The sequence below is a fragment of the Paracoccidioides lutzii genome (genome assembly GCF_000150705.2).
Source record: "Paracoccidioides lutzii Pb01 unplaced genomic scaffold supercont2.9, whole genome shotgun sequence".
Classification (NCBI taxonomy): Eukaryota; Fungi; Ascomycota; class Eurotiomycetes; order Onygenales; family Ajellomycetaceae; genus Paracoccidioides; species Paracoccidioides lutzii.
Window position 1 is genome coordinate 460167 of NW_015440955.1, and position 16826 is coordinate 476992.

General features: G+C 41.8%; 6 protein-coding genes across 6 annotated transcripts; 2 read left to right on the plus strand and 4 right to left on the minus strand.

The window, feature by feature from the left end:
• Positions 1-291: 291 nt before the first annotated feature.
• PAAG_03805 (66S preribosome component NOP16) lies at positions 292-1131 on the minus strand (the record flags this gene model as incomplete). The annotated part of the gene is made up of 2 exons (XM_002794166.2): positions 292-901; positions 1004-1131. The coding sequence occupies 2 exons, from the start codon at positions 1129-1131 to the stop codon at positions 292-294; spliced, it is 738 nt and encodes a 245-aa protein (XP_002794212.1).
• A 96-nt stretch (positions 1132-1227) lies between these two features.
• PAAG_03806 (hypothetical protein) lies at positions 1228-2210 on the plus strand (the record flags this gene model as incomplete). Its single annotated transcript, XM_015845071.1, has 6 exons — positions 1228-1239; positions 1338-1433; positions 1505-1579; positions 1615-1677; positions 1813-1884; positions 2025-2210. The coding sequence occupies 6 exons, from the start codon at positions 1228-1230 to the stop codon at positions 2208-2210; spliced, it is 504 nt and encodes a 167-aa protein (XP_015702160.1).
• Positions 2211-2607: 397 nt separating this feature from the next.
• PAAG_03807 (hypothetical protein) lies at positions 2608-4046 on the minus strand (the record flags this gene model as incomplete). Its single annotated transcript, XM_015845072.1, has 3 exons — positions 2608-2946; positions 3042-3497; positions 3774-4046. The coding sequence occupies 3 exons, from the start codon at positions 4044-4046 to the stop codon at positions 2608-2610; spliced, it is 1068 nt and encodes a 355-aa protein (XP_015702161.1).
• Positions 4047-4639: 593 nt separating this feature from the next.
• On the minus strand, positions 4640-5162 carry PAAG_03808 (hypothetical protein; the record flags this gene model as incomplete). The annotated part of the gene is made up of 2 exons (XM_015845073.1): positions 4640-5055; positions 5156-5162. The coding sequence occupies 2 exons, from the start codon at positions 5160-5162 to the stop codon at positions 4640-4642; spliced, it is 423 nt and encodes a 140-aa protein (XP_015702162.1).
• Positions 5163-10671: 5509 nt separating this feature from the next.
• Positions 10672-11256, plus strand: PAAG_03812 (histone H3; the record flags this gene model as incomplete). The annotated part of the gene is made up of 3 exons (XM_015845074.1): positions 10672-10825; positions 10885-11067; positions 11132-11256. 3 exons carry the CDS (start codon positions 10672-10674, stop codon positions 11254-11256), a joined length of 462 nt encoding a protein of 153 aa, XP_015702163.1.
• Positions 11257-11444: 188 nt separating this feature from the next.
• On the minus strand, positions 11445-15578 carry PAAG_03813 (hypothetical protein; the record flags this gene model as incomplete). The annotated part of the gene is made up of 4 exons (XM_002794174.2): positions 11445-14488; positions 14544-14994; positions 15043-15196; positions 15283-15578. The coding sequence occupies 4 exons, from the start codon at positions 15576-15578 to the stop codon at positions 11445-11447; spliced, it is 3945 nt and encodes a 1314-aa protein (XP_002794220.2).
• Positions 15579-16826: the final 1248 nt, after the last annotated feature.

A 16826-nucleotide genomic window follows, 5' to 3' on the forward strand; every position in this document is an offset into this window, starting at 1 on the left:
AGCTGTCCACTGGACAGCAGTAGCATGCAAGCTGCCACTACAAAAATGAGAGCTACCTAGGAACCTAGAGGCGCTGATATCGGTCAGTACAAATATGACATATCAAGCTTGTTCTTTCGCCAACGTAGAAATATCCAAATCCAAAAGGGCTTGAAATGTTTAGGTATTTTTGTGCAATATATAACTGCCTATGAATATGAACAAAAGAAGTCCCAACCCAGTATAACGCCATGATAAAACCAGCCGATCCATCTACTAAATTCTCCAAAAAGGCCACTTGTACTGCGTACATTAGGCCCTCCCCATCTTCATCCCCCGTCTTTCTTTCCACTTTCTTAACCTCCGTTTTATATCCCCTTCCGTCTGTTGCATGGGGTTCAACCTCTTATCCCTAACCATAGCACCAATATTGTCGCCATGATTCGCTACCAATCTCTCTAGCCATTCTTCTTCACCTTTGCTCTGCTGTCTTGGCTGCTTCTTTTTCAATGCCTCCTCTTCCAACATGGCTTGCCGCTCCAACGCCTGAACAACTGCCGATGAAGTCATGCTAGTCGGGATACTCATAGCTCCATCGCCATAGTCAATATTCCCAACTTCATTCAGCGGGTCTTCCAGTGGGTTGGTTTTCCGGCATTTTCTGCCCGCAATTTCCACTCGTTCATCATCCTCCGGATAAATTACACGGAGGATCTTCCCCGTTTCGGGGTCCCTTTCGACCCGGGCTTCCGTCGGTTTTAGTTTCTTTACAGTCGAGGAGGACAGGACATGTAAAGGATCTGCACATGGTTGGTCATTTACTGAAGTGTCGAGCCTTTTCTCCGCCCCGCCAGTGGTAGCATTGAGCTTGGATGCTAAGCCGAGCTGGCGATAGTTCTGGGTGAGGGTTAATTTTTTATCCCTACAAATGTTAGACTGGCACAGATTGTAAATGAGAAACGGTAATTATTAATGGTAATGTAATTGTGGCGGAGGCAATCGGCTTATCAAGGGACATATTTACCAGTTCTGAGCGATGATAGAGTTCCCGAGAAGGTTGATTTTCTTGTTCCCATTTTTCAGGCGGTTCGCTTTTTGTTTTACTCTTGGGGCACCTGAGCAATTTTTCCTCTTTTGCAAAACACGACCCATCTTTACGTGTGCGTTATTGAGGTCGGCAATTGGAGTCGTTTAGTTAGTTAATCGTGTTTAAGTTCGTAGATTTGAAAGTGAAGAGTCTGATATACAATGTTTGCATCTGTCTTGGCGTGTTTGGGTTTAAATTAACACGTGATACTACTCTCCCAAAGAGAAAGATATCACGTGTTAATCCAAACCCTACACAACGGTTCGCTTAGCAACTCCCGAGCGTTGAACTTCGATCCAACGCCCAGCGACGACGACAACGACAACGACAACGACAACGACCAGCGCTTGTAGACGCAGTATTCCAGGTGAGAGAACTGTTTTGCATTTTTGCGCCAGAGTCCATGCGCGTGCTGTTTGCTAACATTCTGCCAATTAGAGTCCTTATTTCAAGATGAGTACGTTGCCCGGACTCCTTCACGCCGATAGCCTGGAAAAACCAGCTCCTCGACCTGTTTAGTAGTTGGATTATAACTGACATAATATTAGCGAAGGGAACTTCCAGCTTTGGCAAGCGCCATAACAAAACTCATACTTTGTGCAGACGTTGCGGTTAGTTTATACCCGGAATGTGTTGATTGAGAATGGAGATGGATATGGGGCGTCCAATCGAACCATCGAATTTGTATTGGGGAAATTTTTGCGGAGAGGGATAACTAAAAGTTTTTCTGGAACAATTCGTTATAGGTCGTCGCTCTCTCCACATCCAGAAGCACACATGCTCGTCTTGCGGCTACCCGTCCGCTAAGACCCGGAAGTGTACGTTTTCAACCCAATAAACTATACATTTGACCAGTTGAAGCGGAGAAATTTGGCAGACAGATGGCATAAAATGACATCCGAAAAATAAAAGAGAGAATTGGGATTTTTACTTACAAGAATCTTTCTGCTATCAATAGACAACTGGGGCGAGAAGGCGCTCCGACGAAGAACCACCGGTACTGGACGCATGCGATATCTCAAAACTGTTGACCGCAGATTCAAGAATGGATTCCAAACTGGCACTCCAAAGGGCGCTCGGGGGCCTGAGAAGCATTAAGTTGCGGGTTGTTGAAGGAAGGGCTTCCAATAATATTCCAGCCTAGAATGGATGGCCGGAATTGATTTAACTATTCGGAGGTGTTTACCATTTTTTTTTCTAGCGTGCTATCAACATTCAAAAAGGGCAAACAACTCGAGGGGCCTGATGGAGATGGGAAGATATCCACGGGGAATCATAAAAATATGGCATGCGCCATGTACATGAATATATTAATGACATGAGCTTTGCGACTGAAGTGGTTTGTTTCAAGTTCGTTCTAGTTCGGCTTGGTCATATTTCAAAGCGCATGCTGCATATTACTGATTCCCCAATGTCGAAACATCGATAAAATTTCCAATAACCCACAACACTGGATTACCTCTTAACCCTACGATTACTTGAATTTTGATCTTTCTCATAATACCAGATTGAATACCACGTGGTATCTCTGTCTCATATACTCACTCGCCTCTTCCGAAAACACGAACCGCGCCATCCCCTTGCACAAAGTACAACACCTCCCTCTCCTCCAAGCCTGTCTGACTGTGCCCATTCACTTCCCCTTTTTCCGGGACCCATCCGCCCCCTTTACTAATCCGTAGCACACCGCTCACATCCAGCGCAACACCGGTATCTAAACCTCTCAGCTGCATGACCACTCTAGCTTGATGTGCCACTCCAACGACTAGAGAGGCATGTTCAGTCTCAAGTGGTGTTGACTGTTGCTGCACCGACCCTGAAAATTCCGTATGTATCAACGGTGAATCTGCGGCCAGAGTAACGACTGTAGAATGAACCCGCTTTAAGAATTATAACAATTAACTCATGATGGACCCCACAGCCGCATAGATTGCTAGAATGTAATCGAAGATACCTTCGTTCTGATATAACATACCTGCCGTAATCCCAATAAAAATTCACCCATCTCCACTGCCCCAACACCCATTCTTGGCCCTGTAGCAGCCAACAGCAAATCCGGTTGATCAACCACAAGGAGAATCTCATTTTCCATTGGCTGTTCATCTGATGACGAGGTACTGGTGAGGTCATCGATGGCAGAAGCAATCTCGTATTCCAGCGCATCTAGGCCAGCGTTACTCCTGCTCGACCACCGAAGCTTTCTTGTGCCGCTACTGCTGCTGCTGCTCTTGTGCAGGCTCGTAGTTGTTGTGGGACAGGTAGTTGGCAATGGTCCCCAGACATGCTGAGGGGGGTGTAACGGTGCCCGGGAGGATATTGTTGAAGCGCTGCTTATCGCTGGCGGAGATGGAATTGATGCTGAGAAGAATTCCGAAACCCCGTCTACGAAATTGAAGCTGCGTTCATTGGATAGTCTGGCGAGGTCGAGTCCCTGGGTGAACTATCAGTATACTGGATATCATATAAGAAACGGGATTTCACCATATAGAGCGGATGAAAGAACATTGCATGCAGTCTTAAATCACCATTCCTAGATGGCGAGAACCTGACAGCAGCAATAGGCGTGCCCCACGAGCATATGAACAGGCTCCATGGAGCATATCAAATTCTCACAGTTGAAAAACAGAATTAAATATGTGGCAAAACAAAATCCCACACAGACTCCAAGTGGTAACAGAAACCAGTAGCAGATTCAAGAAATACATACCAACCTCCTCGCCTCCCCTCTCCAAAACTCCCAACCCCTGATAAAACTCACAAGAACCACCCGCCGTTTTCCCCTTCTCGCCTCTCTTCCGGTATCAAACCCTGGCTCATCCTCGCACACACCATTGCCTGAGTTCAACAGAGCATCGTGTAGAATCCTCAGCACCAGCCAGTTACTGGTGGCCCCAAGAACTGACGTGATAAGGGTCAGTGACTGGGCTGGGAATGGTGATGCTGTATAAGGCGCAAGGAGAGGGGCAGTTGGTGGGGACATATTCCCTTTTCTTCTGCCCCTTTTCTTTCTCTTGATTTAGAACAGAAAGGTGGTGATTCGTCCAGCGTACAAGTCGGTATATAATTACTACTCGGGGTTTGTATTCCTTTGGATTTATGTTGCAGGTAACTATAGATTTTTACAAGGTTTTCACATGCACAAGAGTCCGCTGGAATTTTTATCACTTTTGACATCGGGTAGTAGTTGTATTGTCAAAGTCTGAACACTCAAGTTGAGAGTAAATTCATGAGAAACAAAGAATGAAGATAAATAACCAAAGAGAAGGCTAGTTAAATATCTCGACAATTTTTTAACTTCTCCTACGTTGATGGTACGCATGAACTTTATCTATAATTTGTCTTTCAAGGTTTTCAAAGTTTTCAAATAACTAGTTAACTATATGAGCAGCAAACTGCCAACAGTTCCTCTACTATGGCGGCGCATAAAAACAGCTGGCAAAAGCCAAGGGTCCGACAAGAATGCGGAGAAAATCCACCATCAGAGATTTTTTTTAAAAAAAAAATTAAGTTAAACAAGAACTAACTCCCCCATCCGCGCGCACTGGCATTTTGCTCTTGTTTTGGAAATCATCGTCATGCCATCCCCAACAGCTCCTCCAACTCCTCCAATGCGGTAGGCCGCGGGCTCGATTCAAACTCGACAATCTCTTCCTCTTCTTCCTCTACTTCCTCGTTTTCCTGGGTTCCAGCCGTCATGAGTGGATCACTGGATTGCGTGCTTCTTGGATCGTTTTCTTTCATACTTGCATCTAGCTTCAGGCCCTGGGTTTTTTTTTGAATAGCCCCCAAAGAAGCTGGGGCCATGCGGTTCTGCAAAATCGATTCGAGGCCTAACAGATCTAAATCAATGGGACTATTTACAAAAGTTCTGTAAAGCGTGGTTGGCTCCAGCTCCGGTATTGTTAGGCTCTCTTTCGGTGTAGATGACAAGTTGATATCATCGGTAAGATCAACCAACAAACCCAGGTCACCATATTTCCCGTCGCCCTCTGTCGGGGTTGGGTGGGTTTGTACGGCAGCCTATAGTGACATTTGGGTCAAATGGGTTTTTTTGATGGTTTTTATACTAGTGTTACCATGAACACGCACCAATCATATTCATTTAATTTGTAATCAAATAGAGCTTGTTGATTATAGCTCCTCTGTGTAAGAAAATTTTGTGATCAAGGCACACTAACTCTATTGATTACATGAGTGACAAGAATAGGGGTGAGAATAGGGGTAAGAATAGGGGTAAGAATAGGGGCAAGAATAGATCTGTGAGAAATAAGACTTATTATGAGAATAATAGCTAGCAAAATAATTCTTCACATTAGTATCAATCTTTACAGCGCATACTAAAATCTATCAAACATTCTACTAATCACCCTCAACTCTGAGGTCAAAAGAATCTATCAATCATTCTATCAATCACTCTCGACGCTGATGCCGAAATCTTGTCCCATTTGCAGGTGGGTCAAGATAGTTTGATTGTGTTTCAATTTCATCAGAATGACTCTTTTCCATCTCTGTCACAGTGTTTTCCATCTCCTTCTTTATATTTTCCTCCTCTGTCTCTGATTCCAGCTTCTCCCACTTGAACAATAGATCCTTTTCAAGCTTCATTGTCTTCAATTCATTAACTTTGTCTTCAGATTTTGTAGGGATTGGGGACGGCCGTCTTCGTTGGATAAGATTTAGAATGGGTAAATCAACTGAGAAAGCACGTTCGCGTTTGATCACTGATACGGAGGTATTCTCTTCTTTGACTTTGATATCTGGTGATTTGACTTTGATATTCTTTGGTTCCGACAGTTGTTCGATGGGGTGATTGGACTCATCATAGGTAACAAGACAAATGTGAATAATTGTAGTTGTTGAGGTTGATGAGTGCACTTTCTTAAATGAACTCAATAACTTTTCCAAATCCAACATCCAAACATCAGGAGTGAGCATAACTGCACCATCCTTTCCTGTAACTGAGGCAGAAATGAATACATCAACTGGAGAAACAACTGTAAGAATATTCTTCCAGGCTGTATCAAGTCTGGCAGTGATGATTTCTAGAAAATCCTCCATTGTGAAAAACACACAATCTGAGTAGATTTCATTTTGAATTTTTCGAATTGACTCCCAGTTATAGTGTGTTTGTAGTTTGGCATCATTGTATTCACACTTCCAAATATGAATAAGAATTTTGTAGGATTTTTGCAAGGAGGATAGTTGATTCAGCTCAGGTTTGATCGCAGGTTCTTTTATAGGTGATGTACGTTGAACTGGTGTACCAGCATTGGGGGTCATTTGTTGAACTTTTTGTGTTTTTTGAATGGCCAGTTGACGTGCTCGTTGAGGAGGTCCAGGATCAAGAATTGTGGCAGAGAGTGACGGTGTCAGAGCTGGAGGACTGGGACTATCTTCAATGACAATGATTTCATCATTTATTGAAGAGATGATGGAGGATTTTGGTGTGGATGGATTGGCTTTGCCACAATAAGGACAGGCAGCTTCACTATTACAGTGTGCTTCATGAGAAAATCCAGGACGATTGGGGCAGAATGGTGTCCACATAGTGAAGTAAATCAAGATGATAATAAACAACAAAGAGAAGAACAGGAAAATTTGAGTGTGTGTATATATATATCTGTTTTTGAGGGTAAGAGAGTGAGAGATTGTGTGTGTGTGTGTGTGTGTGGATTTCGGTAACCTGATTAGTATAATGATTAGTATAATAGCTAACTGCTTTGGGAGTGTTAGACATGATGAGTAATATTATAAAATATCTTCAAAGAGTTAGTTACAGTGTACACACTACAGAATATTTCTGTATCAATTAAGAAAATTGTTTATTGATATATATTTTAATACTGTCAATAACTTTAGATTGGAATATATAACTATATATGATTATAATTTTCAAGTTATAGAGTGTTTGAGTATATGAATACATATATTCTGTGTGTCCGGTGTACATACATTGTATATATATATATATATATATATATATCTAGTTCAAAATTCATGTAGCACTACAATATAAAATTTATAGAATAATTGTTATAGTAACAAACTTAAAAAGTATATTCTTGAGAATATTAGTAGAATACTTAGTAGAATACTTATTCATATTCAATCTAATTACATCTGTGATACATCTGGCTTAACATCCTCACTGTTCTCATCAGAGATATCAGGCTTGATATCTTCACTATTCTCACTATTCTCATCATAGATTTTCATTTCCATCACATTATCAAAATTCATCTCATGCTCCTGCAATCGCTCTGTCAGCCAGTCCCAAGCACCAGTTGGCTTTTCAGATTCCTGTAGAATAGGAACTTGTTGAAATCTTATATGATCATGTACAAGTTTTCGCAGCTGAAGATATATTATCTTATGTATACGTTCACCCTGTTCATTGACAGCTGCAGCAGTGACTCTTCCAGAAGAAAATCCCAATTTTGAAATCTGATTCTGACACCAATTCTTTGTCTCCAGTGGTAGATACTCATTAATATCTGTCAAGTATTAGTATCTCTATAATATTAGATCAACAGAGATATTAGTAATGAAGATATTACATACCCCAGTTTTCAAAGTGCATGTGAAGTTCTGAAAGCACTTGTGAATCTGGTTTTAAGCCATGCTGTAATGCATTATCAGGATGATAATAGAGCTTCCAGGGCTGTCCATATACCCCATCAGGTCGTTTACGTTGAGCTCGAATTCGATGATTATTCCAGACTCTCACATAGTTTGTCATCTCTTGTCGAATAATTGGCATATATACAGCGAGAAAGGCAATACGATCAGATAATTTATTGGTGTGATATAGACCTGTATGACTGAGATTCAGAAAATAGCGCTGAGAGAAGATTAGCATAAAGATTAGTATAATAATTAGTAGAAAGAATATGGAATTTCATACTCTCCAGTAATTTGCCAACTGTTTTGCAAGTTGTCCCCACCAAGATTCAATTCGTTGATTTAGTGTACTTGTTCCAAATCGATAGCACTCATTCAAAGAAGTATTTGAATCAGTTGCTTGATGTAGTTTGTGTTGTGCAGCTGCAATCATTGAAGTTTCGGTTCCTCTATCTGAACGAATAACCTGAGGAAATGTATCGGTTGCTTGTAGAACATCAAGAAATTGTCGAAGAACAGAAACAGCAGTACGGTTTGTGATTCCAATATATATCCACACTATATATCGAGAATATGCATCAATTGCTGCATAGATTTCGATTCCCCAATGTTGAAGCTTGCAATAACCATCAATAGACCAAAGATAATTTGGTCCGGGAACAATGTAGGATCCTCGGTGACGTTGGAGATCATTTAGCCGACGTGTAATTCCATCTGGATCGAGAAGCCGAACTGTTTTGAATAGACGATCTCTGATTTTATTAGTATTATACTAATCATTATATTAATCAAAACATACCGTGAAATGCTATGCCCCTGCTGCCTAAAATGGGTGTACAGATGTCCTCTTCCAAAACCCTGAATAAATCCACTGTCAAGCTCTTTCTGTACAGTAGATATAAGCTCTTTCTGCATCTCATCACTCTCATAGTCATCTCTTCGCTGATGAAGTTTCAATTGCTGCCGAATTTGACGAAGCTCACGTATAGAGAGTTGAGACTCAGGATGCTTTTGTTGAATAACTGATAGAATATCAGCATCCTGCAAGCCTCGTGAAAACAATTCTTGAATAAGATTGTGAATTGATTCATCAGCTTCCCATTTCTTGGTTTTTCTAACATTCCATTTTCGAAGACAACGAACAAGAGTTGATCGACTAACTTCAAGATTATGATCTCGTTTCAATTGAGAGATAATATCTTGTTGAGTTAGATTGTGTTGATGAAGATTAATAATAAGATCTTTGTGAGAAAGAAGATATGAATAACCAGATGGAGGCATTTTAAAAGAAAGTGAAAGAAAAAGTATTCATCATTCTAAAATAAAGAAATAAAGAAAGAAAGAAAGAATGAATGAATGAATGAAAAATTGATAATATTATAACATCATAAAAAAAGTAAATAAGAAAATCAAAACAAACAGATAATGTACTAAACTAACTAAGTTAGCTTGCTTTAATATAAAAAAATTTTTCAACAAAAAACAGATTAGTAGAATGATTGCTATAATCATAAAAACAAAAAAAAAAAAATCAACTTTCAGACTTAAAAAGCATGCACTCATCCGGGCTCCATCTCATTTGCATAAATTCCTCTGGAGTCATTTCCTCTTTCAAGGCTCTATGAGCCTGTTTACGAGCATCAATATCCTTTTCTGAATCTTCAGTCTTTTGCTCACTCCACCATCTCTTTGCCAAATTTGAGTCAATTTGTTCTGCACAAAGCAGCATTTTCAAAACAGAAAGCTCCTGATTTGAAATTTTTTTTAAAAATCGATGATGACTGGCAGTATTGTTGAAAGAATGATGTCGGAATTTTTGAAAAAGAGAATTGCTGATATCTTTCCATGAGAGAATCCACTGCTTGTATAAAACAGCAGCAAGACTTCCTCCTTTTTTCATCAGTTTCACCCCTTCCTCATACGCAGCCCGGGAATCTTCCTCAGTTGGCATATTTTCTTTACCAAACCGTTTTTCATCTTCCAGCCGCCATTTCACTTCTTGCATGGTGTCCTCAGAATCTAACAAATGATTCCATGCGGCAAGCCTGTGATAAATCATTAGAATGATTAATATAATGATTAGTAGAATATAGAACTTACTTTTCACTTGGTTTTGAGATATCTTCCTGTCTCTGCTCCAGCATCGATGCTGTAATCCCGGTGCTAAGTCTATATTCTATTAATATTTATATTAACAAGATTTCAAGATTTGTTAACTACCTTTTATTCATGATCTCTGTTCTTTTATCCTCAATCATCTTCTTTTGATCCTCAGTATTTGCCTCTCTGAATGCATCGGTATTTTTCAGCTGTCGAATATGATAATTTACTGCTGCACGATCTGCATTCTTCGCCCGTTCAATAGTGGCCTCCTCCTCATTCATTTTTTCCCTTTGTTTCATTGCTCTTTTTGTGTGAGGGTTAATCGACATTTCTTCTTCAGCTTTTCGTTTCTGGCCAGCTGTGGCTCCAGGCTTTGGTCCGCGGCGTGTCATTTTGATAGGATGAGAAAAAAACTGATCTTGGAAGTGGGAAACAAAGAATCTGGCGCAGGAAATAGTTGATTGATACAATGATTGATAGAATAAAAAGGCAGGCAGGCAGCAGAGCAGAAGTAGTGAGACAGGAGAAAGAAGAATTGAAAGAATTGAAAATCAATGTTGATATTCTTTGTGATGTGTTGTTGTGTTCACTTGATTGCCTATTTGAGCGTGCTTGTGTTGTTGTGTTATTCATCAACTGCACATAACTGCACACATAACCGCACTCTCACTTCAAAGATCTTATCTTTTTGCTCTTTTTCTTTTCCAATCTTTTAATCTTTTCATCCATCTCATTCTACACGCCTCCCCCCCCCCCCCCCTGCAGAAATTTTTTAAATTATCTTCTTGTTTCAGCAATGTAAGTGAGCTACAGTTCATTTTTATACTAGTTATTATACTAATCAGTAAATAAGCAGCTAGAATCATCAAATCCACGCAAAAATGGCTCGTACCAAAATGACTGCAAGAAAATGTGTTCAACAGAGAGGGGCAAAAAAAAATATAGCCAGCAAGGCAAGAAAGGGGGGAAAGCATCCTCCAGGACAGCATGTGGCTCATGTGAAACCTCGACGTCGCTATCGTCGAAAAGCTGGCAGTAAGTAAAAGTATATTCATAGATTTTTTGAATTTGAATATCTAATTTAATTATTTTAGCCACTGCTCTCCGTGAAATCCGCCGTTATCAGCGTGATGTTGAGCTTCTTATTCACAAGCTCCCATTCCAGCGTCTTGTCCGTGAAATTGCAGCAGATATATATGGTGATCTTCGATTTCAAGCATCTGCAATTCTGGCTTTGCAGGAGGCTGCAGAGGCGGTTTTGATTGATGAATTCACAAGTAAGAAATGACTGGATTTTACAAGCTAATCTACTAATCATTATACTAATCAATGAGATGTTAGTGACAAATCTATGCGCCATCCATGCCAAACGTGTTACCATCCAGGAAAGGGATATGAAATTGGTGCAGAGGTTGCGACAAATCATGACAGGCAGTCGCATCCCAGGACGTGGAAATGGTTATTAGTAGTTTTCACTTTTTTCACTTTTTTTGATTTTTCATTTTGATTTTTTGATGATATCCAGGAAAATGATTGTTTTTTGATTGTTTTTTTGATTTGATTTTTTTCTTAGCTTAATCAGAATGAAATGAGATGTTTCTGCAACAGACAAATCCTCATATAAATCTCTATTGGTGAGTGTCTATAAGTGGAATTAAGTAATTACAGTGGAAAAACACAAAAAAACCCATTTGACCCAAATGTCACTATAGGCTGCCGTAGTTTGATTCTCCTTTCGTTCGGGAGAGATTTGCGGTGTGTCAAATGCCTCGGCAAGAGAGGCAAAAGGATCAAATTTGGAATCCTCAAATAGAAGCAAAACGTTGGCAGCGCCTTTCACTTCTTTTGCAGTTTCGACGCCTAAAGCACACACATTTGCCACATTTTTCCTTTGCTTGGAGCCGTGCAAGATTTCTGCCTGAATATGCCCCGATAATCCCTCAGAACCGGATTTGTGGAAATGCTGAGTTACAATCATACCTAGAATTGGTTGGAGGACCCAGGGGAAGCTGATGAGGGGCATCCTTTGCTCCTCTCCTAGAGTGCAGTGGGAATGTGCTGCCTTCGCTTTTTCCATTTGCTCGCTAGTCACCCGATACATAGCTACGGCAAGCGGCGCTAAAGATTTGAAGTCCTTTCCTCCAGCTTTTTCGTGACAAAGCATACGGAACTTTTGACGCAGTGCAGACGATATCAGACCTATTTCTTCATGGAATTTGTAATCCTTGCTCATATTCGCATGACTTAAAACAAAAGTTGACCAAACCTCTTCTTCACTCTGGATCTCATGTTGTGCCATAATCCGCCGTATGTCAGCGTCGTATTCCGCTTTGAGCTCTTTTGCGAAACTTAATAGTTTATCATCAATCTCAAAATTTGCGTTTAAAATCCGCTGATCGAATGGCAGCCTTCTTTTAGCAGAGTGGGGTTGTAAATTGAGGTATACACCACCGGCAATGTCATACAGTTGACCCAATATTTTCCGAGATGTATACTGTGAGTCTTTCTTTGCAAACTTTCTTTCCATGAAATGTGGCCACTTTTTGGGTTTAAGGTCCCGGTTCATATGAACGGGCATTCCCGATTTGTTGTAATCGACGGCTGCGGAATGCAGGGTTGCGAGTCGAAGGCATTTCTCGTCCTGGACTCCATCATCTGAATAATCGGCTATCGCGAGATGTGCAGGGGCAATTTGAGGAAGGCGGTCATTTTGCATATAGCTCACAAAAAACTTGATGATATCATCAACAGTGACATCCCTATCTAGAACTTCTGACTTGGGCGCAGAATAGTCCATTGGTTCCTCAAACCAGTCCTTCGGCAGCAAATCCTGGTCCCAGATGACAACGTAGTCATCACCATCCAGATCACCTCCAGAACACATACTTGCAATGTCTCGATCCCCAGTCTGGGGCAGCACAACAACGTCTTTGAGATGGTGTAGATCTGGGATATCGACAGCCTTGACAACACGTATGTCTCCTGGGTGCAATGATGGATTTCGCGCAAGAATGCAAAGGCCTTCGATTACTTCATATGTATCTTCACTATGCCGCGAAATCTGAACAAATATTTCAGGAAGACAATCCAACTTTTGCTCATACGTTGCGCCGCCTCCTGGTCGTTTACTGCGAAAATACCCCTTAAGGGATCCAGTCTCATCAAGACAGCCGAGCAAAAAGGCCCCCTTATCAATTGCAATTTTTGCCTTCGCCTTGAGATATTTGATCTGCCACACACGCCACAACTCAAGTAGCGATGTGACAAAAGGGTCCTGGGATTGTTGAAACCCGTCCAGTACCATATCCGCGAGAACCAACGTCATTTGGTTAGGATCGACGTAAGTTTGCAGCAAATTAACAGCCTGCTCCTGGCTGGTCATTGCCAGCTCCAAATTTTCCAGCATGACCTGGAGTTTCTTGACAAATATTTCATCAGGAATTCCTAGGGAAGACAAAACAATAATAAGCTGGCGGTTGAGAGATGCAAAACAGAAACTGGAATGCCGAATTATTTCAAGGCCATTGTGTGGGGCTGCAAATTTGTATTGACTCTTTCGAATATGCACTTCACGTCGGTGCGCTTTTGAGGAAACGGTGAGAATACCTTTGCAACCACCAAGACGGAATTGAAAGACAGATGGTGGCTCTCCTGACAGAGTTTCAATAGCAAATTCGCTTTGGATCATCTGGGCCAAAAACGTTGATATCAAACCAACTCCATCTGAGAAGGTGTAACCATTTCTCTCAATATCGTCAATTTCCACTATTTGTACTGGACACCCATTAAGTGCGCGGGTTGAAGAAAAACATTGTCCTAGGCGTGCTGCATGCTTGGCAACATTTCTGATCTGATTAAATTTTCCCAGTTGTGCACGGATGTTCGCAGCTGTTAGATGTGGTAGGGAAGCAAAGAAATACGCTGCATGCTCCCTCAATTGGGCATTGCTAAATGCGAGGAACTCATAGCAGCGGTCTCCGATTGTGATTCCGTTCTTCATAGTGAGCGTTACCCGCGTATAGACCTCATTCATACAGACGATGTTAGCATTGCTGTAGGGGAATATTTTGCCCATATTTTTCTCATCTGTGAACCGGACATGGAGGAAGCGGTCAGCATATTCCCGATAGCGCCGGAGGACGCGATTTCCGGTATCGATGGAAGGGGGTTTGTAATAAATAGTGGAGGGAGTAACTTCAGCGGATCTCATATAACAGCAACCTACTGGTGTCCTGGTATTATTTGCTCTATCAGGAAAATTGGGGACTCGAATGTTGAATATATTCATGGGATCGTAATATGCAATCTTGTTCGAATCAACGTATTCGAGAAGATATTTGGCCTTCTTCTCTCCGATCCGAGCCAGCTCATCAACAAACTTTTTTTTGATCGCGTATTCATTGAGGTACCGATAAGATATGCACACCTCCAAATAATACCTAACAGCGAATTCAAGCGGAGTATACTCACTGTCTGCCAAAGCTTCCAGAGAAGATATGGGCCCTGACCTGTGCGTGGAAAGAGTGTCAATCCATTTCCATACGGTAGGGATAGGTTCGGTCTTTTTAATAACTTCAAAGCCGTCTGCCGCTTGGAAATTGATATTGAAATCCTTGAAAATATTGGTAATAATGTCCAGCTTGTTGCCGTCATGTACAGCATACTGATTAAACCCTATCCGAAATGTCGTCCAGCGCCCTGTAAGACAGGTGAGTAAAATCTGAATCGAGCATTTAGGGTACTGGCCACTTACCAAAGTTAATATAAGAATTTTGTTTGCGCAAGTTGGTGGGCGTGGGAGCGCGGTTCTCGGGATAATGTACGATATCAGTTTGGCGGGACCATGTGTCCTTTGAGTTCCAGGCATTTTCATCAGGCGGGAAGTGTGCATCCGTCAAGAATTTAGCCTGTCGATGACAACTTGCTGGCGAATTCAGAGGGACCACCAGAGAGAACCCCTCCGGCTGCTCTTCTTTTAGGATAGTAGATAACTGGAAAAATGGAACGCGAAAACGGAAGAAACTTGGTCCGTGGTTATGAGTTACAGAGAGTATTGGGACATAAACATATATGCTCAGATCTCGGCATGAGACATCGACCACAAGATGAATACCCTTGTTCCCTCTTACATCAAATGTTCTTAGAGGGAGGAAGGACTTTTCACCTAACATTGTACCAAATTCTACCCACATTGCTGGAAGCTCCTACGAACTATTAGTGTGGACTCAATATTTCACCAGATGTCAACTTACAGTCGCAGTGGGATACCTCACCCCTGGTTGAATAGGGCTGTTGATCCACAAAGCGGGTCTCTGCATATCTAAATGGACATTCAAACTGGCAACTTCACCGTCCCTAAGTTCTAGACGGAAAGGCCGTAGCCAAAATGGCTCTTGAGGTGGCGGCCTAATATAAATATGTTAGCAACATAGCATCAGCATATTGTCTGTAGCTAGCTAGCAAAAAGGCACATGTTGGAATCATGAACGTACCTATACCGGACTATCCCTCTTCTTTCTCTTCTTCCTCTGGCATCTTCGAACAACTCAATGTAGTCGACTGTCCCATGAGCAGAGAAGGATTTCCACACTGTAAAGGTGTCGATGTCTGTAGGCAGACCAGAGAGTGTGACCGATAGTGACTCCCAAGAGGCCCACTCCCCATTTATCTGAACCATGTTCCTACAGCATGGAACCCTGCCTCCTAATCTTCTATGCGGTCGAGGGTTATTAGCTCCTCGTCCGCGACGAATGCGAAGGTTACCCCCGCGCCTAGAACGATGCGCCATTATGTTTGGCGGAGTGGGGTGTGAGCTGGATCAAGGGAACTGACATCAGAACAATTTATCTTTCACAAAACTGGTAATACAATGTTTATTGCACGAAAGTGAAGGATGCAAGGGCACAAGACAAGAAGTGAAAGTACGATGACTTGGTGAATGAGAGCAAGGATGAAAGCAGAAGTAAATCAGACATAAGTCAACAGATGAGATATGCAACCTACTCTTGTTTGTCAATGCCATGAGGAGTTCTTACAGGGCAAACTGGTGGAGGAGGACGAGGGAGAATATGAGAAGAACAAAGGAGGGAAGAAAACGATAAAGCAGATGAGGAGGGAGAAGGAGAAGGAGAAGAAGAAGAAGAAAATGATATCATGATGATGAAAATAATGACAAAGAAGGTTGAGGTTGAGATAGAGACACCTGTGTTAATTGAGGAAGAGGTGCTCCTGTTTTTGTAGTTGCTGCAGCAGACTTCTTAGTCACGAAATCTTCAGACTTCCCTGTGGACTGCACATTCTGGGCTTTAGCTGCAGTTTGTATGTGAGATCTCACAGGGGTGAGGTGGTGTTGATGGTGACTGACATCACTCCTGGGAGACAATGATTGTAGTCCCTGATGCTGGGGGCTGCTGTTGCTGCTGCTCCAATAACTTCTTCAAGAATCTCTCACAATCAACCTCACGCATTCTTGCATTGCGAGGATCTCCTCTTCCGCGGCTTCTCCTGATCCCTTTTTCTCTGCCCTCTCATTTAAACGCGGCAGTGAATGCTTCTGCATCCTGTTTCCCATTTGTCTATCCATGAGCATATGTGACAATGTTAAGATTTGATCTCTGCAAAAGGAGGTTCTTTCTTCTTCCCATTTTTAACGAATGGTATGTGGCATAGCTGCCAGGAAGGCTTGGGAATCCTCAGGCAAGACACGCAAGCCACCCATGGATGGCTTGGATTTCTTCATCTGCAGCAACCCGTGGACTTGCCTCCCTTCCTACCAATAAATGCAATGACAGTCAAAGACATGCAGAGACATATATGGAAAAGCCCATACTTGCACGATTGTTAAACATCTTCCCTTCTCACTGTTCCAGAACTAGGAGTCGTCGACTCATGGGCAGGGGAGCTATGTCAGAAATAATCCAAAGTGCAATAAGGCCACCAGTTTCTGCATTTACCAGAGTAGAACAGCAAAAGCGATACTGGAAACAAAAAATAAATAAAGCATTCGTGGATAGTAGTGTACATATACACAGACATG